At 34.2% G+C, this 21,979-nt stretch overlaps 1 protein-coding gene across 1 annotated transcript; it reads left to right on the forward strand.

Annotated features, from left to right (window-relative positions):
• Positions 1-1,407: 1,407 nt before the first annotated feature.
• si:dkey-81h8.1 lies at positions 1,408-6,686 on the forward strand. Its single transcript, NM_001083107.1, has 4 exons — positions 1,408-1,527; positions 3,753-3,882; positions 6,007-6,123; positions 6,236-6,686. The coding sequence occupies exons 2-4, from the start codon at positions 3,787-3,789 to the stop codon at positions 6,323-6,325; spliced, it is 303 nt and encodes a 100-aa protein (NP_001076576.1). The 5' UTR covers positions 1,408-1,527; positions 3,753-3,786; the 3' UTR covers positions 6,326-6,686.
• The last annotated feature ends 15,293 nt before the right edge of the window (positions 6,687-21,979 follow it).

A 21,979-nucleotide genomic window follows, 5' to 3' on the forward strand; every position in this document is an offset into this window, starting at 1 on the left:
AATTTAAACCCCCTCAAGCTGTATATTTTTCTAGTAATCTCCAAAACAAACCATTGTTATACAGTAATTCATCTAATTACGCTAACCTGCCTTTAACCTAATTACCCAATTAAAGCCTTTAAATGTCACTTTAAGCTATAAAGAAGCTTTGAAAAATATCTGGTAAAATATTAGTATATACTGTCATCATGGCAAAGAGAAATCGGTTATTAGAGATGAGTTATTAAAACTATAGTTTAAAAATATGCTGAAAAACTCTTCTCTCCGTTAAACAGAAATTGAGGTAAAAATAAACGGAGGGACTAATGATTCAGGGGGTTTAATAATTCTGATTGCAACTGTAAATGCATTGCTTGCAATAAGTGTTATGATACTTAATTTACCTTAGGACATTTTTTTCTTAACTAAAGCTCAATGATGAGTAATAAATGGACAAAATTAAAATGTATAGTTATGCAAATTATGCTCTGTCATTTATTTTGTGGTGTCACAAAAGACATGTTCCTGAAGGACCAACACTGCATGTTTTGGATGTCTCCTTTGTCTGTCACACCCATTACAGTTCTATCAGTGTCAGCTAATGAACTCATAATCTGAGTCAGGTGTGTTTGGTAAAGGAGACATGGAAGTGTGCAAAGCTGGTGGTCCCCCAGGAACGTGGTCGAGAAACACTGCATTAGAGTAATGCTTTTCATAATTTATGTGAGGATGCAGACATGATTAACATGAGAATGTAATTTTAAGATTGCAACAATGTTTACATTTTTGCATTTTATATATTTTATATTTTATATATGATTTTTTATTAATAATAATAATAATAATAATAATATATGATTTTTTGGGGGTATGTAATCTTTTTTTCAAGTGTTTTACATTTAAATAATAATATTTTTTATTTCAAAATTTAAATCACATTTGCTCTGAAGTTCAAAATAAAGTCAGAAACCTTATCAAATATAAATAAGTAAATTTCTGAATATATAGCTTACCTCAAAAACTAAAATAGAAATAGCCTAGTTCTACATGTGGTCAATTAATAGAAAAACTTTAATTGATTGAATTTACAGAAATTTTAGGGCTACTAGCTGTCTTGGTATTTATCGTTATTGTACGATGACTTTTATCCTGATATTCGACTTTTGTCATATCGCTCAGCCCTACAAAAACTTATAGGATTTCACATTTCAAGATTTTTTTTTACAAAGAATAATTATCTCATGACTCACTGCTATGATTTGATTTGTTTCTAGTCTGTATTCGGTGGCTCTATATTTTAGTAGCTTATTTAGATGGTTTATTGTTTATTATTTTGCAGTGTGCGTGAGTTGTGAAAGTTGTCCCGCATCTCTTTCCCGCAGATGTCCATCCTCCTCCTCTCCTCACTGCGGTACTGCACTCACACCCATCCAGTTAACCGATTGTTTCCCATCAGCTGCTAAGCGGATAGAAGAGCCAAACTGAATGCTGCACTTTCGCCTTTAAAGAGAAAAACACAAATCAACGCAATTATTTTGTGCTGCGGAGGTAAGTGACATCATCACACACGTGTGTTCGCATGAATCTCCATCTGGGACGGGTCGTGTACTGTACGCGCGCGTCCGCACCTATGACTGCTGCTGAAGGTTACATGCGTGTAAGAATTAGTGGACGATTTAGACTATCACTGCACTGGGGTGAGTGGCGTTGAGTCGAGCCCTTTGTTAAATGTTTATCTGAGGCGCAGTTCATATGATCGGTAAGTTGCATGTGTCATAGTGCGGGCCACTGCGGCGCTCAGGAGAATGATGAAGCTGCACGTTTTGCGGTACAGCTATTTTTGGATGCTCCTCTTGCCTGCGAGGCCAGGAAACCACTCAGTGTTCAATTTGAACGTGAACATGTGAAACGGCTTTATATGATCTAGATTACATGCAAAAATATATTACAGAGCTTGTGTGATGCGCGTTTGAAATGTTTGGAATACTTATACGGAGATTTGAAGTGTTCTGCTGGCGATGAAATCTGTAAATGCAGAACTAATAAGAATGGCACAGAGAACATTATTTGGGATTCCTCAGGCTTACACGCTTCTGAAATAATATGGAGACTTTTTTGGAGATGCATATTAAAGATTTCAAGCATAGGTGGGGTCTCCATCTTGTTTCTGTCCTGAAAGGGTGTCTAGACCTTCTCCGGAGGGTTATAAGAGTTCAGAGGGACATAGGCACTTTAGGATGGGTTTTGGACTGTGATTTGTTCAAAAGACTGTATCATTCTAGTCTGTTAAGATTCATTTCATGCTTTTAGTTTTTAACCTTTACAGATGCCATTTGGCTAAATTCTCCAATAATCTTCTTATGAGGCATCTTATTGTGCCTCTACAGTCTGTCAAAGGGATGGTTTTCTTGAAAATGAAAATGATTCCATCACCCATCACATAAAGATTGTGTTCTTTCAACCAGTGCAGAGAAAAGATGGAAAATGGAAAAACCAAACGGTGCATGTTTTGCCCAGTTTGGGATTAATCAGTGCAACATTTTTTTATAATGAAAGTCGGTTCAGCTGCATGTTGTTTGGTTCTAATTGATTTTTTTTACTTTGTTCTTCCTCTTTATATGCAAGCCAAAACAATTTGGTTGCCAACATTCTTCAAAGTATCTTCATTTCTCAAAAACGTTACCCAGGTTTGGAACAGCAGTGGGATGAATAAACAGGGATTGAATTTTACTACATGTAATGTAATATTATATAACAAAATATTAGTGTAATAATGTAATATTACATTACATTACTAGTTTATCATTTATAGTTGACTAGTAGATCATTAGTTCACTAGTTGATCATTTACACTAAATGACAAGTAGATCATTTAAACATTGCTAGTTGGTCAATCAAAAAAAAAAAAAAAAAGTAATTTACTCACCCTTTACTTGTCACAAGCCTATTCAAGTTTCTGTTGCTGTTGAAGATATTTTGAAGAAAGCTGGAAACTTATAACCACTGATTTCTTTACTATTTGTTTTTCCTGATGTGAAAGTCAATGGTTACCTGTTTTTAAAAGATCAGAATATCTTTGATTAATACAATTGCTCACTGACCACCATTATATTGAAATGGTTAAGAAAAACTAACCTAAATATGAATGTACTTAAGTGCATTTTTTATTTAATGTAAAAATGATTAGTTTTATTAATGTGATTAGCCTCTTATGGATAAATAAATATGACGCTATAAATATGTAGAGTTAGCATCTTTTTTTAAATGTTTTATTTAATGATTTTTGCTTATAACCACTTTTTCATTGTAGTTCATAGCTTATTAATATTCAACCGAAAAGCAATTATATGATTGTTGTTACATTTATGCCTGAAATAAGATGGCAATTTTGTTACTATCTTGTTTTTTGAACCTCTTAGTTGACTTAATTATTATAGATATGTACATAGTTCACTTATTAAATAAGTTTAAGAAAACAGGCTTATACTCATTCCATAAGTAAAGTCAACCAATCACATTTTACAATGCTGTATGATTTCTTTAAAAAACATTTACATTTTAATGGACTTTCAGGCACAACAGATCGCATGAGCATGGGTAAATTTGATTATAATGCTCATTCATCTATATTTTTGTCCATCTCATCTGTTTTCATTCTGCCCTGTATTATCATCTATCTAATCTAGTTTCCCACTCAGTTCAACTTTCATCTTAATAACCAGCTGTTCTTTCACATCTTATCTGAAACGGTGTCTCTGTGATTGTGATTTTAGCATTTAACCAGGCCTCAAACTGACTGACATCAGCATGGGCATTGAGAGTCAGGGCCCGAGTCGCCCTGCAGGAAACCTGATGCCACGGCAGGTCAAGACCTTTCAAAGTGTGGAGCCCAAAGCTCTGGGGGTGAGTTATATAACAACATATCAATATCTATATTAGAGGACCAGTTATTTCACACAAGCCATTGAATTGCACATTTGGCATTTTTCTATGGTTCATGTTGCGTTTAGTCTGTTAAAGGTGTTCTTTCCATTAAACTGTAAACAATCAATGAAGTACACTACCAGACAAAAGTCTTATCGTTGGTCCCAGTTGTAAGATTAACAATTAACTACTTGACTTAGTTGAACAACTGGAAAAGTGGCAGAAGGTAGATTTTTCAGATGACTCATTTGTTGAACTTCATCTCAATCATCACAAATACTGCAGAAGACCTATCGGAACCCTCATGGACCCAAGATTCTCATAGAAATCTGTCAAGTTTGGTAGAAGACAAATCATGGTTTGGGGTTACATTCAATATAGGGGCTATATAGCACTTCTTCTCATACTTCAGCCTCCACATCAAAGTTCCTGAAAGGAAAGAAGGTCAAGTTGCTCTACGGTTGGCCAGCCCAGTCACCAGATATCAAAATTATTGAGCATGTCTGGAGTAAGATGACGGAGGAGGCATTAAAGATGAATCCAAAGAATCTTGATGAACTCTGGGAGTCCTGCAAGAACACATTTTTTTGCCATTCCAGATGACTTTATTAATAAGTTATTTGAGTCATTGCAGAGATGTATGGATGCAGTCCTCCAAGCTCATGGGAGTCATACACAATATTAATTCTTTTTCCACTGCACCATGACTTTATATTCTATACTGTACATTATTTCTGTTAAGTGACAAGACCGTTGTCTTAGCAAAGTCAGACCTTACTGTCCTAAATAATAAAATAACTAATCATTCAAAATCAAGGCAGGCTCATGTTTTATTTAGGTAAAAATAAGCATAATCTAGAGGTTATCTAGAAGTTATTTTTTGTTGTTCCTTAAACTTGGATAGGGGACAAGACTTTTGTCAGGTAGTGTATTATAAAAGGAAAAAATGAATACAATGGTTTGCCATTATTCAATAAAATTCTACTTAGAATTAACAAATTACTTTTAGCAGACGATAAAACCCCCCCAAGAGTCTGTCCAGAGTAATATTACAGACATATATTAAATATTATCATACTGTTGGGAATACAAAGGGAAAATAATCTGGAGAAACACAATAGTGAACTTACGTAAAAGTGCACAGATATGCTTATGATACTCATGTCATATTCTAATTCTAAGCTTAGTGTTGTTTTTAGGAAAAAATAAGCACAAAGCCAGTCTTACCTCCTATTTTCTCCATGTGTATTATTATTATTTATAACACAACTTTTTTATTTGAAGTCATTTGTTTCAGTTATTTTAAACTTAAATTCCCTAAATTGGAAGAACAACCCATAATTATAAACACTTTAGTCACATGAAAAAAGGTAGATATGACCAACAAAGTACATTTGAATAACCAGAAAATATAATTTTTTTTTTTTTTTGAAGACTTCTAAACCTTTTAGTGCCATCTCAAATTTTCTTTTGAACAGAGTATCCACTGGTTCTTAAAAAGTAATTAAAAGTCTTAAATTTATGTAAATATTGTGTTGTAGGACTTAAATCTTTTTAAACAGGTCTTAATTTTCTTCTGTCCATGTAAAGCTACCTAATCGGGCCAACACCCATTCGATCACTATCATTCCGACAAAAGTTAATAACCCTTACCATAATAACTTAACCCTATTTACCAACTTTATTTATATTTATAAACATATGATTTAATTATCTTTCTCACAAAAACAATTGTTTTTAATGTTTTTTTAATGCTTTAACTGGGCCTGAAATCTGAAGTCTTAAATTTGACTTGAAACCTGTAAAAATGAGTATTTCTCTCAGGCTTCTATTTCTTTTCAGTTATTTCATTTTAAACAATGAAAGAGCACGTTCTTCACCATAAAAGTTCACCATAAACACTAAACCTACACACAGGAGCCTGAGAAAAATAGCAAATTTTAGAAAACAATATCTTACTAAATTTAAATTCCAAAACTGTTGAATTGGCCCCCAAACTAAATCTTTGATATCAAACAAAAGTGATTATATTTTTGTTATCAAATTTCTGCTATTTGTTTGGACATCATATTATGATTACTAACCATGTTCTGTTATTCACAGTCCATTCAGATCATCATTGCCGTGCTGTGCTTGTGTCTGAGCATCACCATTCTTCAGCTCTACGAAGAGATCCACTTCTCTCCTGACGTCATTGTTGTAATTGTGATTGTTGTTCAGGTACATTCAATTTGCACAAGTTTATTAAAACTTGCCATTTAATCTGTTGTGAATGTAGTTGTTACTGTGGATGTTGGAAACCTCCGTAATTCTCTAACCCGTTGTTTTTTAGCTGTTTGTGTCTGGATCCATTTTAATCCATGCTGGAAGATTCCCATCTCTATTCTGGGTGAGTACAAGTTCAGAGTTGCAGAACCAATAAATCTACCTGCCTACTAACTATAAACCCACCCAACAGTTGACTAAATCAGTGTTTCTTAAATTTGTTGTGCCTGTTAAAGATTTTCCTGAAGGATTTGTGCTTTACTTTGAATTGAGTTTGTTTTACTTTGCATGTCGTTGTGCTTGTCTTTTTTTACATGATTATTTATGCATTTATGTTTTTAATTGGCATTTGTATTTTTGTTTTGTTTTGTTTTTGTGTTTCATTATGTTTTGCTTAGCATTTTGTTTAGTTTTCTTTAGCTTAGGTTTTAGCTGTTAGCTGTGTTTTTGTTTGCTTAGCTCTTTTTCTGTTTTGCTGTTTTCTTTTTCTTTTATTTTGTTTTGTATTTTGTTTTATTTTGCATGACATTTGACTTTTCATGAATGTTCCTTTTGCTTGGCTTTGCATTTGTTTTATTTTCTTCATTTTGCAATTATTTTGTTTCCTTTTTTGCTTTTTTATTTACTTTTGTTCTGTTTGAAACAGCTTTGCTTGTTTTGCTTTGATTTGTGTCTTGATATTTGTTTTTGTTTTGCTTCTTTTTACCTTTAGTTGAGTTTTGTTTTGCCTTGTTTTGTGTTGGTTAGTTTCTTCATATACAGTAAATCCCTGTCATATTGAAATGATATTTTTAAAAATTAACTGACGTTAAAATGGGATCCAAATCCCAGTGATTTTGAGGCCCACCACAAGGTGACGTAGGAGTGTGGTTTCCCTGCCCACCAAATTGTTTAGCAGGTGCCTTGTCTTCATAATAACATGTATACACATGTTCACAGAACATTTTTTGCAAAAAAAAAAAAAAACTGGGATAAAAACATGTTACAACTCACTGTGATCAGCTGCACCTCAATAATTAAGTGCATGTTTGTAATAAAGATAGTAAAACCTATATGTAATTCTTAACCAATATAATCAACACAGCTGCATAGTGTCAGTAAACACGCATATATGTGTGTGTGTGTGTGTGTGTGTGTGTGTGTGTGTGTGTGTGTGTGTGTGTACAGCAAATCACATTTGTGTGTGACTCATCATTGCAGAAAGGCTTGAATAGACTCCATCACAAATACATTAAAAATAAAACTTACTTGGTATTTGTGACCTTGTTTTAGCTTCATCTGTGTCTGTCTCTATCACTGACAGCTGTTTATCTGGGGTAACGCATGAGAAACAAACACGCACATTGGAGTGGTGGGCAAGGAGAAGCAGCTCATTTAGATTTAAAGCCACAGACTACAAAAACAGCTACAATATCCTCAGACACCTAAATGTACATATTCTACAATATGTAATAAATAATCTGATGGGTATTTTGAGCTGAAACTTTACAGACACATTCTGGAGACACCAAAGGCTTATCTCACATCTTGTAAAAGAGGTAAAATAGGTGCCCTCTAAAGAAAGGTGTGTCAACTTTTTGACTGATGCTGATCGCTATTATATCACTCTTTTCTTAATGCTGCGTAGTTATACTGCACTTTGTATATTTTCAACAGATTAAAATAAATGTCTTATGTTGTAAATTCTGCCCCATTCAAGGTGAAAGCCACCCTAGTTGCTCATCTGGTCAGTGCTGCGTTCTCCACTGCTGTTCTTGGGCTTCTGTCTCGTCATCTGCCTTACCGTCAGGACACGTACCACTGTGAGCACTGCCGGAGACTGGAGATCTACTCTGTGGTGAGCTCAGTGATCACACCTTGCATTGTTTCTATATCCGCGCACATATAATAGATTTGTAGATCTTTACGCTGTATGCTGAGGATCAATGCATGTTGGTGCAGTGGGAAGGATGAAACAGTGTAAAGCGGGTCTGATGTGATGAACTGGCCACATCAACTTTCTTGTTACAGTTTTTTTCTTTAAGACATTTCCTTGATGCCTTTTTAAAGGACTGTACCGAAGTGCAAAACATTGCATCTTCAAATCATTCAATACAAACTATAATGATGGGATGGAAGAATGGTAAAAGGAGTTTAAGAACCATTTGTGTGTGTTTTAACTGTGAAATTAGACTTCATTCATTAACTGTAAGTAACTTCATGTCAACCAGCAGTCATTAGAGTATTTTCTTGATATCTGCTTTATTTTGATTGACCCAATGTACATTCCATTAACTATTAGTATGTTTGCAACTACATGCTTGCTTATTGTTTTAATTCTTATTCCTAATCTTGAACCCAGCCTTATAATATACTAAATCTATATACTCTTTAAGAGTTAGATGAAGTGTAGTTGAAAAAATTGTCTGAAGTGGACTGTCAAAACAAAGCATTTTTGCTCACGCTTTTATGATTTTAGTTTTGCTGAATCTTATATTAAAGTTGTAATTAGTGACTATATTTTCTGTTTGCATATTTAGTCTGTAAGGGCTTGATGAAGTGAAGCGTTATGTTATTGGCATGGATATGTTTTTTTTTTTTAATGGAATATAGAGTGAAAAAAGTGAGATAATGTTGTTGTTTAGGATTATAGGATAATTACTTCAAATTGTGACCATGGACCACACAAAAAGTGTTAATTCGGACAAGTGTATATGTATAAATTGTCAAAAATGGGTCAAAATGATCAACTTTTCTTTTATCAAAAATCCTTAGAATATTAAATTTCCCACCGTAAATATATCAAAACTCTGCATTACCAACCTGATCTCATGAGAAAATATAGCTATTTTACGTTTTGTCAATTTAGTGTCTAGTTCGTACAAATTTGTCGAGTTCGGCCGAATGAAAAAGTACAATTTTAAAAATTTAATTTAATTCAATTCAATTCAGCTTTATTTGTATAGCGCTTTTACAATGTAGATTGTGTCAAAGCAGCTTTACATAAATGGTCATAGTAACTGGAACAGTGTAGTTCAGGTTTTAGTGTTTAAGTTCAGTTCAGTTCAGTTTAGCTCAGTTCAGTGTGATTTAATCATTACTGAGAGTTCAAACACTGAAGAGCAAATTCGTCGATGCGTAGCTCTACCAATCCTGAACCATGCGAGGCAGTGGCGACAGCGGAGAGGGAAAAAAACTTCACCTGATGGGAGTGAAGAAAAAAAACCTTGAGGGAACCAGACTCAGTTGGGCACGACCATTTTAATGTTAAAAGGGGGAGGAGTGGCATCAAACCCCACCCCTAAACCAAACTGTCAGTGTGGAATAAGCAAATCGTACTAAAATGTACAAATGAGATCATACAAATTAGCCACTAAATCAAGGTCACGAATTGCTGTGAGATAGCATTGGCATTACTAAGACCTTAATTTGGACAATCTCAGGACTTTTTTTTTTCTTTCAGACATTCTCCTTGTTGTATTTTTGCCAAATATTGTCATATTCTAACAAACCATACATTAATAAAAAACATATTTATCCACTTGTTAAGTGATGTCACGCCAAGCGGCTTCCGGGTCCAAGCACACTATTCAACTAAATGGGGAGACTTATGAAATGGTAATAATAAACGTTTAAAAAGCTAAAAATCACGATTGCAGTATATATGTCCATGCCTAATATCCGATGGCCAGAAACTGATAATTTTTTTTATAAATTGTAAGATTTTTGGTATTTGTTATGCAGCAAGCCCAAAGATTGTTGTGTACACTATGACTTTATGTAAAATTAACTTTAATGTGTGATAGGAATAAAACGTGATCATAAACAAATGATTTCTCCACTCAAATAAATGGCGGCTTGGACCCGGAAACAGTATTACATACGTCACAAACACGTCACCACTTAACAAGCGGATTCAGCTTTCAGATGATGTATAAATCTCAGTTTTCAAAAAAAAAAAAAAAGACTCTTATGACTGATTTTGAGGTCCAGGGTCACAATTGGAATGCACATTTGAGCAATGTAAATGCATAGATAGCAGTTGTACAGATGGATAGCAGTCCTTTCTTTACAGAAGATAAACAATTATATGTACACATTTCTCCTATTTATTTGTCACTGCTTTGTAAGATAATAGTTGGCCTACAATATATTAAGTTATGACAGTAATAACCTTAAGGATACGGATCCTTTGCACTTGGTACAGGCTTTTTCCATTGCTGGAGAAATGAATAAAAACAGTGCCCTTCAAAGGTATTTGGACTGAAACACTAGAATTATTACAAGGCAAATATTTCAGTTCTGTGCCATTAATGATCATATTGGCACTGCTCCTGAAGAAATTAGATAATAGGATGTGAAATATTGCCCCCCCCTCTAATTTTACTTACAGGCTGTACATATTTATACACAGGTTTAAGTTTTAAAGGTATCAGAGAAATATTTATAGCTTATTTCTTTTAATAAAAATAATTAATTACGCTTGTTTTTTGTCTCAAGTCCAAAACCTTTCTGAGGGCACTAAAGTTTGTCAAGGAAGCCAAAAAACTGTAACAGTATTCTTAAATCGGCTAATCGGGTGTGCTTGCAGCGATATTTGTATTTGAATAATCGCTTTAAAGCTATATTTATAAAATGACCCCGGTTTTTTGTGTCTGCTTTTCCAAAGCAACAATATTGTTACAGGAAGTGCACTTATACTGTCGAGAGAAATTGTAAAGTAAGTAATTCTTACCTTCATATTTTCTTTTTGTTGACATGAATGTGCTTAAATATTTGCTGATAGAAAAAGAAAAACAGGTAACTTGAGCTATAACATTTAAAAAATATATATGATTTAAGTGGCAAATTTTTGTAGCAATTTATGAACAAAAGATTTGATGGTGAAATATGAAGTGGCTCAGTATGCCAAAATTCACCCTAAAGTAGAGAATCTGCTTATTTTTCATTGTATGTATCTTTTAAAAAAAAGTATGGTATTGTGTACATTTGTGTTTCCACTAGTGAATGCATGTGGGTGATTTTGAAGATTGTGTTGTCAGTTTTGCACTTTGGGACAGTTTTATGAAAATGCTTCAGAATGAACCTCTAATTATTTTGCACATACAGTATGTTATGAAAATTCAGACAGATTTCACTGTATTTAAACATTACTACATTAGCTGCTGTATTTATGTGTTTGTGCACAAAAAAGGCCAATTTGCGTGAAAGCGCAATTTCAAAATGATGAGCGTAGCGTTTCTGTGGACGATTTACTGTGCAATTTTAAACACACCCGAATTAGAAAACACTGACTCAACATCTCATTTACATATTGACCAATGCAATAAATGCAGCACAAATTAGCATAGTGGCAAATAAGCCATAAGGTCCAGGTTCTATAACTAGACAAAATGCAAGATTTTATCTTCTGTAACGTTTTGCTAGAAAAATTCAATATGTAGGAAAATAATAATTTTAGACTAAAAAAGTAACTGCACACGATACACTTAGGTAAACATATTTGAACAAAGGTATAGTTTTATTTTATTTTGGCCTGTTTATTTATTAGCTTATTTATTTATTGTTCAAATAAAAGGAATATTCTCAAAATAGACAAGATTAATAGAAGTATAGCCACATGACAATGACAAAAACCTTTTACATGCAAATATAAATGACATCAGAGCTGGATAGCACTTATGCGGTCAGCTCGCATGCCTTACTTTCACTTACAGTAAGTAATAGTCTGTATAGCTTCAAAGTATTTATTCGAGGTCATCTACAATATGTAAATTTTTGACAATTGTTTTTGACAGTGCAGATTGCATGCTGTCTGAGGAAACTATAGGATTGGGCTGGCATTAGCTGACTCACTCTAGTTGATTGTTCCAAATCATCTTTTAATTCCTAAAGCAAATTGTTATAAACTTTCAGGCTTTAGACAGAATCAAGAGTCCATGCCGTCAGTCAAATAATTAAAAAATGAGAAAATTTATTCAAGTAATTTTAACAAGCATCAAATAAAAAATAAATAAAAAAATCTTGCAAACAAACAAAAATTCTGGTGCTGGAGGAGCGCGATTAAGCAGCCCAAATCAAGGTAAAAATGCAAGCTTCTCTAAGTAAAACAATTAAAATCCTTTTATCATGCATTCATTGCCAGCAACGCAGCATACCTGTAATTTACTCCAACCTGCGCACATAAGGGAACACGTGACCTCAATACAATAGCGCCATCTAGTGGACATCCCAGCACCAGCAAAAGAAAAGGAAAAAAAACCCAACAAAATTAAAAAGAGCATACTTGGCAAACAATATATTCTTGGATGATGTGTTTCTCAGGCATTCCAAATAAATAAGTGTGGCAAAAACATCTTTTACCTTATACCACCCTCTCTCTGGATGTAAATACACACAGTACTGTTTTAATGCCAAAAAGACTGCTGTTAGTAAATCTGGCCCTGTATATCTTTTATACATGTGTACAAGCACTTCAGCTTACTGTAGTAATCATTGTGCCTTATGCTTATGTTGGTATTCAACAGCGATGTTAATATGGCTGTGTCGTTTAGTTGTCTTCTTTGGTCGTTCTCAGCACTTGATCGATGGCTTCTTGGCTACACTGGTTTTGTTTCTGGTGGTGGAGTTGGCGATCTGCATTGTTGTCATTCTGTTTGGACTCAATGCTCTGGCTAAAGGTGGTGTGCAGGTCAGTTAATAATGGGCACAATAAAAATAGCACATAGAATGATATTATATTGTTCAAAATCTATGGTTCTTGTTTTTTAACTTGTTTTTTTTTTTTCTCCAGCTACCTGGTTTTAGACAGCGAGCAGCTCCACCTCAGCCTGAGGCCGTCACCCCAAGCCAACCTCAGGTACTCAAGAGTTACCTGAATTCCTTAATAATGAGAGTTTAAATTCAACCTTCCCACACTCCAAAAATGACGTTGTTTAGACTAATTATTTATAATGAGCTGAAACAATACGATTCTTGAGTTTGTTTTGGGACAACTTAATTATTAATATACTTAAATTGGTAACATCTAATAAGTTAACAAAATTTTTTCATGTTTTCCCAGAACAAATTGATTGTGTGGATCCGGGCATTTTTACAGTGTAGATCTAGCCAGAAACTTTATTATATGGTTTCCTTGTTATGCATACTCATGGGGTATGAATAATTTTGGGCTTGACTGTATGTATGAAATCTGATGGTCTCATGTGAAATGTATCTAGGGTTGCAAATATAGCAAAGACTACATTCAACAACCAAGTAGCATGAACACTCACTAGCCACTTTATTAGCTACACCTTTCTAGTAGCGGGTTGGACCAACTTTTGCCTTCAGAACTGCCTAATCATTTGTGTCATCGATTCAACAAGGTACTGGAAATATTCCTCAGAGATTTCGGTCCATATTGACATGATAGCATCACACAGTTGCTGCAGAATTGTCGGCTGCACATCCATGATGTGAATCTCCTATTCCACCACATCCCAAAGGTGCTCTGTTGGGCTCTGGTGACTGTGGAGGCCATTTGAGTACTGTAAAACTCGTTGTCATGTTCAAGAAACCAGTCTGAGATGATCTGCTCTTTATGACATTGCGCGTTATCCTGGTGGAAGTAGCCATCAGAGGATGGGAACACTGGGGTCATAAAGGGATGGACATGGTCAGCAACAATACCCAGGTAGGCTGTGGCGTTGGCGTGGCGCTCAGTTGGTACTAATGGTCTAAAAGTGGGCCAACATAATATCCCCCCACCATTACACCACTGCCAGCCTGAACCATTGATACGAGGCAGGATGGATCCATGCTTTCATGTTGTTGATGCCAAATTCTGACCCTACCATACGAATGTTGCAGCAGAAACTGAGACTCATCAGACCAGGCAACGTTTTTCCAATCTTCTATTGTTCAGTTCTGGTGATTCTGTGCGAATTGTAGCCTCAGTTTCCTGTTCTTAGCTGACAGGAGTGGCATCTGTTGTGGTCTTCTGCTCCTGTAGCCCATCCGCCTCAAGGTTGGATGTGTTGTGTGTTCAGAGATGCTCTTCTGCATGCCTCAGTTGTAACGAATGGTTATTTGAGTTACTCTTGCCTTTCTATCACTTTTCTAACCAGCCTATCTTCTATGACCTCTGGCATCAACAAGGCATTTGCGCCCACAGAACTGCCGCTCCCTGGATATTATCTTTTTTCGGACCATTCTCTGTAAACGCTAGAGATGGTTGTGTGTGAAAATCCTAGTAGATCAGCAGTTTCTGAAGTACTCAGACCAGCCTGTCTGACACAAACAACCATGCCATGTTCAGAGTCACTTAAATTCCCTTTCTTCTCCATTCTGATGCTCGGTTTGAACTGCAGCAGATTGTCTTGACCATGTCTACATGCCTGAATGCATTGAGTTGCTGCCTTGTGATTGGCTGATTAGAAATTCGCATTAACGAGCAGTTGGACAGGTGTATCTAATAAAGTGGCTGGTGAGTGCTTGTTTTAAATTGTATGAAGATTTTAGCAAGACATGACAAAATGGGAACTACATGCATATAATAAACAGAATGTGCATCAATGTTGTTACTAATAGTTTTAATTCTTGGTGTGAAAGTGTCTTAGCTGTAGCTAGGTCTAGTTGTAGAATCTGTTAATAAAACAAAATTGCTTTTGTCCCAATCCTTTCAAACCCTGTAGGTGGAGGTGATGGTGTCAGAAGTGGAGACGATGCCAGAGCCTGAACCTGAACCTAAAACTGAGCCCATAGAAGAACTCCCCAGCCCTCCCACTGAGCCTCAGGTGGCCCCCATTGACTCTTTAACAGACGTTTGACACTCATGTACGCTCGTGTAAAATCTATGTATATTGCAAGTCGAGGGGTGCTAGTTATCAATAACAATTTAGCTTTGAGGGTTTTGTATTTTAGTTGTGTATGAAATTGACATGATAGGACTTTACAATACTTCATTATGCTTAAAGCTAATTCAGTTAAATAAACCTGTTATCCTTTACTCCTCCATGCCATTCCAAACCCATAACTTTCTTCTGTATAATGAAAATGAATGGGGACCAGTTTTCAAGCTCCATAAAAAAAAATCAGCATCAAAGCAAAAATAAAAGTGGTGCATACAACTTTTACATGAAATCACAATTGTTTTTGAGGAACAATATTTTCTGTTATTCCTGAAGTTGTAAAAGTCTTTTATTCCCTATCATGATGTATGTTGAAAGGCTGCCCTGACAAGAACAAAGTCAGGGCTTAACGACGGGCAGTTGTTATCGTAGATGTTTGTGGTTTGCTTTTGGTGGATCTCATGTTAGGTGCTGTTTACACCAATGTGTTTTCATTTTAAAAGGCATATGCTTTTCTTACTGTGTCCATACTATTCCAGCCTCCGACTTGTGAAACTCTAAAAGAAACAATGGGGTTCAAGACTTGTGAAAATAGAGACGTTGTGTACAGAAACTATACAACATATAATTTATTATTGTGTGCTGTTGGGGATGTTTTCATCCACTCTGGGTTGATTTTAGTTTAATTTTGCTATTACTTTTTAGTGTTTCAGCTAGCAGAATGATTTTTTGATTATTTTGACACATATTTTGAAAAAATGCTTAACGATACACTCTGGGTAAATTAACTACCTTTTTGTTATGTTCAGAATGACAACATCCACTGAATTAAACTGCTGTAGAAATCCAATAAATATTTTATTTATTTATTTTTTGCATTAATCTTTAATCTTTGCATTAATGCTTTTTAACCTGATTTAAACTACTACTATGAAAACTACTAAATTGCTTTGAAAATGAAAGGATTTTAACTCTTTAATTGCCAATATTTTCATATTCATAAAGGATGACACTGAATTTGGTAAAAAAAATATGCACAAAACGAAGTATTTTCAGTATAAAAAATAATTGTAAACTGGACTTTTTTTTTACCCTTTATCAAGGTCTTGGACATGTGAAACAACATTGCCTTTGATGCATTGTTTTTGATTGATTTTAATTTTTTTTCTCCCTAATTTACTGTTGGTGGCTGTTTTGTTCTGACTTCTATTATAATCACATTTTTTATTACAAAATCATGACACCATATAATCATGCATTTTTAATTGTTGGGGGTTTTCCCTGTTGGAAAGAGGTGAAATTTGTCATTTTTACTGTTGATCATCTGTTGGCACTGTTAACCATTTAGGCCTGTGCAAAAAACAAAAAAAAAACAAAAAAAAAACGTAGTTTCTGGATTTTATAACAGTAGAATAATAGCAAATTTAAGTGTGTGTATGGGTGTCTGTAAGTGTGTGAGAGTGACCTAAACACAATTACTGTACCTTGATGTGTCTGAGACAAGCAAAATATGTATCTCAGCTCTCAGAACTACATGGAGTAAATAAAAACAAAGGCTGTGTATTTATGCACCATCAAATGTGGTTATAATGGAAGTCAACAGGGTAAAAACAGCCACCAACTGTAAATTAGGAAGAAAAAATTAAATGCATCAGAGTTAATGCTGTTACTAATCATTCACATTTCCAAGACTTTGATAAAAAAAATCCAGTCTACAATTACCTTTTATATTCAAAATACGCCAATTTTTTTTTTTTTACCAAATCAGTGACATTGTTTGTGAACTTGGCAATTAAAGAGTTCAAATCCTGTAATTTTCTAAAATTTTGCAGTTTTGATCAATACTGAGGTTGATTAAGATTTAGGCAAAAAAAAATTATAATAATAATAAAAAATATATATTTATCTAATGCATTTTTACAGCAGTTTAATTCAGTGGATGCTGTCATCCAGGACATAACAAAAGGGTAGTCAAATTAAACAGTGCACAAGGGTTAAAATCCCTGTCCTTGCCTACAAGAGCTTAAAATCCTAAACATATAACATTTCATCTTACTCCATAAGCTTCTAGCACACAACCCAACAGATTCAGCAGGACAATCAATAACCGTCTGTTTCAGAATAAAAAATGCATTCATGTAAGGTCAGATGCTGCTGTAAAATAGTATGTTTTAACTGTCGTTTCAACTCTTTAAGAGAAGAGCATTGCTTCATATAAAGAGGCAGGTCATTCCATAAAGCCTGCAAATTTGAACATAACAATCACTTTAAAGTGATAAAAGAAGTCATGCAGCTACATTTTGCATCATTTGCAGTCTGACCCAACAGGAGCATAAAAATTAAAAAAAAAAGAAAAAGACTGGGGCTTAAACAGATCCTTGAGGAATACCACAGGGGAAAAGGAACTGAGGCAGAGACATATTATGTTGCATATTATTCCCTGATTGGTCAAACCCCTGTCATATGACACAAATCGTCATTTTGGAATTACAAGGTTCTATCTGCTATCTGAATGATTTTGAGATATTGAGCTTCAAAGTTTTTGCATTCTAAAGCTGTGTGTAACATTTGTTTTTTTTAAAAAAAATACATTCTTAAAATGTAAACAACTTAAAAAGACATCCTATAATGTAAATAAGTTGTCATTTATAAAGAAGATGTCAATTTTGACTAAAATGTCAGATAGAACCTTTTAATACTAAGGCGACGAAATGGTAGAGTACGGCAAGTACAGATGCAGGAAAATTATGCGAATGCCCAGTGAGCATGAAATGTCACATTTTAGGCTGTATAGAGTGCATTTGCTGAAACACAGTTAAATGGCAGTGTGGACAAGGAGCATTTTCATTCTAAAATGGGGTTTTAAAATGAAACCACTCTAGAGTAAACAGCACCTGAGTCCCTGATCCCATCCTCAGCACAATAAAAAAATCATTAAAGATATTATTCATGAGGGAGCAATTTAGTTTATGAAAAATTATAAAGGAACATGAACAAAAATCAAAATGTGCAGATAAATAATTTATTATAGGAAGCCCAATACTCCCAAGCCCAAAAATAAGAATAGTCAATTTTGATTTGACAAAGACTCAAAATCTTGCTTTACTACAATGGTCAACAGTGCTCACGTTGTTGAAGAAAAACACAATTTCTTCTATTATTTCTTCTATTATTTCTTCTATTATTTTGCTTTTTTGTTTGAGGTTATGAAATACATGAGATTGAACTTTCATTTTGAGGTGAATGATCACTTTAACATTATATTACCTGCTGGAAATGGCTGCTAAAAGCTGTCAGCTGATTAACTTGCAGCTGATTAATAAAGCAATGCTCTAGTCTAGTTAGTCCTCTGATATTCATAGTCATCCTTTAAACCTTAATATTAAATTTCTGCATATCATGTTGCCTGAGACTAATTTCACCTTCTTCGCTATCAATTTGTATTGGTTTTCTTTCTTGAAAAGGAATAGAAGTCCATTCCAATGACTTAATCTGATACAATCTTCATCAATTAAACCATCATCACAATTTTTTAATTCACACTTGTTATTGTTTTTCCCCCCCCTTGCTTGAATTGTGTCTGGTGTATGTTTGCATTCTTTATGTAATCATAGAGAATTTACACCACAACTAAAACAAACCTAAAATAATTTTCCTTTTGAATGAAATTGGGGTGAACTTATGGCAATTCGTAGTTTTTTTATTTAGGTGCTAGCAGTGTTGGGGGTAACGCGTTATAAGTAACATGCATTATGTAATAATATTACTTCTCCGAAGTATCGAGTAAAGTAATGCATTACTTTTAAAAATAAGTAATATTATTTGAGTTACTGTAAAAAAATATAACGCAAGTTACTTTTTTAGCTTAATTGGCTTTTACAAAATATATTACAGAATAGAAAATGACTTTAGTCAGGTTGAATCACACTCAATGAGAGAGCCTGCTGTGAGGAAACATGTGGCTCGACCCATCATCATCATCACGTCTGTTTTTTTAACAGCAGATGAGTCAATGTACAGTTCTAGTAACTGAATAGCTCAGGATGTTGGTTTATTTCAATCAGAGGGAGTATCCGGTATGTTAGTACTTACTGAAAACACATAACATTTTACCATGACTCAATTCAATCTAATGAACTGGTTTGACCGGTCACTACAGAGTCAGAAACAGTAGAAAGAAAGTGTAGATTATGTGCAAGTCAACTGAAGAAGCGACTTTGTTTAGTAAAATAGTAAGAGTTTTTCTCTTTTTGGAAACAACTTAAGCATTTGTTAAGGCCACATGAAGAAATGTATTCAGTGTATAAAGCTGAAAGATTTATTTTGATTTGGCGATGTTTTTTTTATCGTCTTACTGTTCATTTTGTTATTATTTAAGAGTTCACACTTAGCTGATGATTGGTAATAAAGCTAGTTTGGCATGCTGTCCCGGGAGAGAGCCCTGAGCTCATAAGATCCTCGATCCCGGGGCTCCCTCCTGTTTGCAGGGTGGGAGGGGGTATGAGCTCAGGTAGATCTCGAGTAGGGAATCGTTAGGAATCGTCTGATTGGTAGATCTTACGTTAGCTTGACTCTGGGGCAGCTGTGCCTATCATAAGCACGTGATCCTCTCAAAATTAGTTTAGAAATAAACAATATTTCAAAATATTCAAAATCAGTATTTGAAATGTACTAAAGTAGCAAACACATTACTTAACATGCTTTCATTAATCTGTATATACAGCATGTATAGCTCTGGGTTTAGACAGTTCTCAACATATAATTTTATCCTACTTTTTTTTTTTTTTGAAGGAAATGAAGGTCTAGGTTCTATAGGTGGTTGTTAAATGCAGATCTTCTCAATAAAAAAAGGTGAAAAAACACCTACAAGTTCAGAAAGGGATCAAACCTCAGGTAAGGAAAATTAACGCAAAAGTAACTCAAAAGTAATATAACACATTACTTTCCAAAACAAAAAAAGTAATGCAACTAGTTACTTTTTGGGGTGAGTAACTCAATACTTTAATGTATCGCACTACTTTCAAAAGTAACTTTCCCCAACACTGTGTGGCTAACTTTTATTAATTTGAACAAACCTCATTTGTACCTTTTAGTTTGATTTGCTCATCCCCTAATGAGGGGTCATAAAAGTCAGACGTTGTCATACAAATGATATAGTATAAATTAATATGAATTAGGCACTCCTCTGACAATATGCAAAAATAGTTAGATTTCCTCTTCAAGCTCAGTGACTAGTCCCAAAAACACATTTGCAACCAGTAGGGGGTGTGACTAGTAGGTATAAGTGGAGAAAAAGGGCAGAGGTTTTATTTAGTTTTGGGCCATGTTTGTTTATGTGTCTTTGGCTAAAAATCGAATGCATCTTTAATTGCGATCTCTGTAAAACTCTTATTATTATTTTTACATTTAAATCTAATAATCACCAACTGATGAAATCAGAGAAAATCTCTAACATTCAAAGCATGAGTGACGCATGGATGCACTGTTTAGATGTGGGCTGTAAATCTGCTTTGAATAAATCGTCATCTTCAGCTGTCAAAAACAGTTTTGCAGGTAATATAATGTTAACAGGGAAATTACATCCACTTCACCACTGATCTAATAACAAGCAATAAGTTTACCTACCTAAACATAATAAATAAAAAATCTCTATACTGTATATTAATATGAATTATTCATTCATATTTAATCATTCATTGGCTTTTCAGTGTTACAATCTATAGTAAACCTAATGGTATTTACTATCTACAGTATATGAGTCTGTTTGCTCATGAGAGAATGATAAATACAATTATTTTAATATACCAGGTTTGAACTATTGTACAATATTAAAGGGTTCCACAGTAAAACAGTGGCATGATTTCCCTGTAGACTTGACATATACTCTATGTACTTAATGTAAAAACATTGGTGCTTGTACACCAGTACATCTTGAACATTAATTTCATTGCATAATGACTGAGAAACATGTTCTCAATTTTTCATAATAATCATTCTGGATGATCAAATGAAGAGTAAGAATATAGCTTTTTGAATCACCCGTGCTTTTGTTCGCTTGCCATTATTGTTTCACAAAGCTTAATATTGTTGTAGTCACTCATTCACAAGACTCACAGAATGTTTTTAGTATTTGAACTATTCATATGAGATTTAATGTAAAATACAGTCATAATCCAAGGAGCTGCTGTTTATTACAGATCTAACAAACCAAAGTGTTTTGTTTCTCTGCATTTAATTTACTTTTATAGCTCTTTTATGTACAGCATCTGTGTGTTTTCTGCTGTTTGCACATTGTTTAATTGTGATCTGCTGCTTTGACTTCAGTTTCCGCTAGATGGAGATAAAAGAAACTGGTGTGGTGTCATTTAACAATTCTCATGGTGTATTTTAGATGCTGAATGGACTTATTAAACCACTTTTATGCACTAACAAAATCAGATTGCTGTTTCTTATTTCCCATTTTTCAGTATGAACAAATGCCATGCCTCCTTTATAAAATACGACTCAACTACCAATTCGTTTGAATTAGCCACTACACTGACAAAATGTAAAATAGTTATGTTTCCTCATCAGATCAAGCTGCTCTTTCTCATGATGGTTCAAAATTTTTACATGACAACAGTATTCTCTCCAAATACATGCACACAACAATAAAGATTGAGGAAGAATATAATATATTGTATAAAATACTGGTTTTATTTGTGACCGTAAATAAGCTTCAGCTGAGTCATCACTGACATCACTTAAGATTGTTGAGAATCAAATGGCAGAATTAGGTGCTATATAAACGTTACATTTGACAATAGTTGCTTTCTGAATAGTTGTATCTATAGCTGATTCTAATCCTCCAGACTTTCAATTTTATCATTTATATTTATCATTTATCAATCAACTATCAAAGAAGGTCGATCATTATAGAACCAAGAATGTGTTAAAAAAATACAAAAAGCCTTAAGCATCTAATAAAAGCACAAGCAAGAACCGTTTTTAATAGTAATATA

This window comes from Danio rerio, chromosome 19 (assembly GCF_052040795.2).
Source record: "Danio rerio strain M-AB ecotype USA chromosome 19, GRCz13ab, whole genome shotgun sequence".
In the NCBI taxonomy this organism is placed as follows: Eukaryota; Metazoa; Chordata; class Actinopteri; order Cypriniformes; family Danionidae; genus Danio; species Danio rerio.

Bases quoted from the DNA above. Each gene is read 5' to 3' on its own strand.
- si:dkey-81h8.1 (NM_001083107.1), top strand. From the start codon at position 3,787: ATGGGCATTGAGAGTCAGGGCCCGAGTCGCCCTGCAGGAAACCTGATG. The intron at 3,883-6,006 runs GTGAGTTATATA...TGTTATTCACAG, and splicing joins TGGAGCCCAAAGCTCTGGGG to TCCATTCAGATCATCATTGC. The intron at 6,124-6,235 runs GTACATTCAATT...GTTGTTTTTTAG, and splicing joins TAATTGTGATTGTTGTTCAG to CTGTTTGTGTCTGGATCCAT.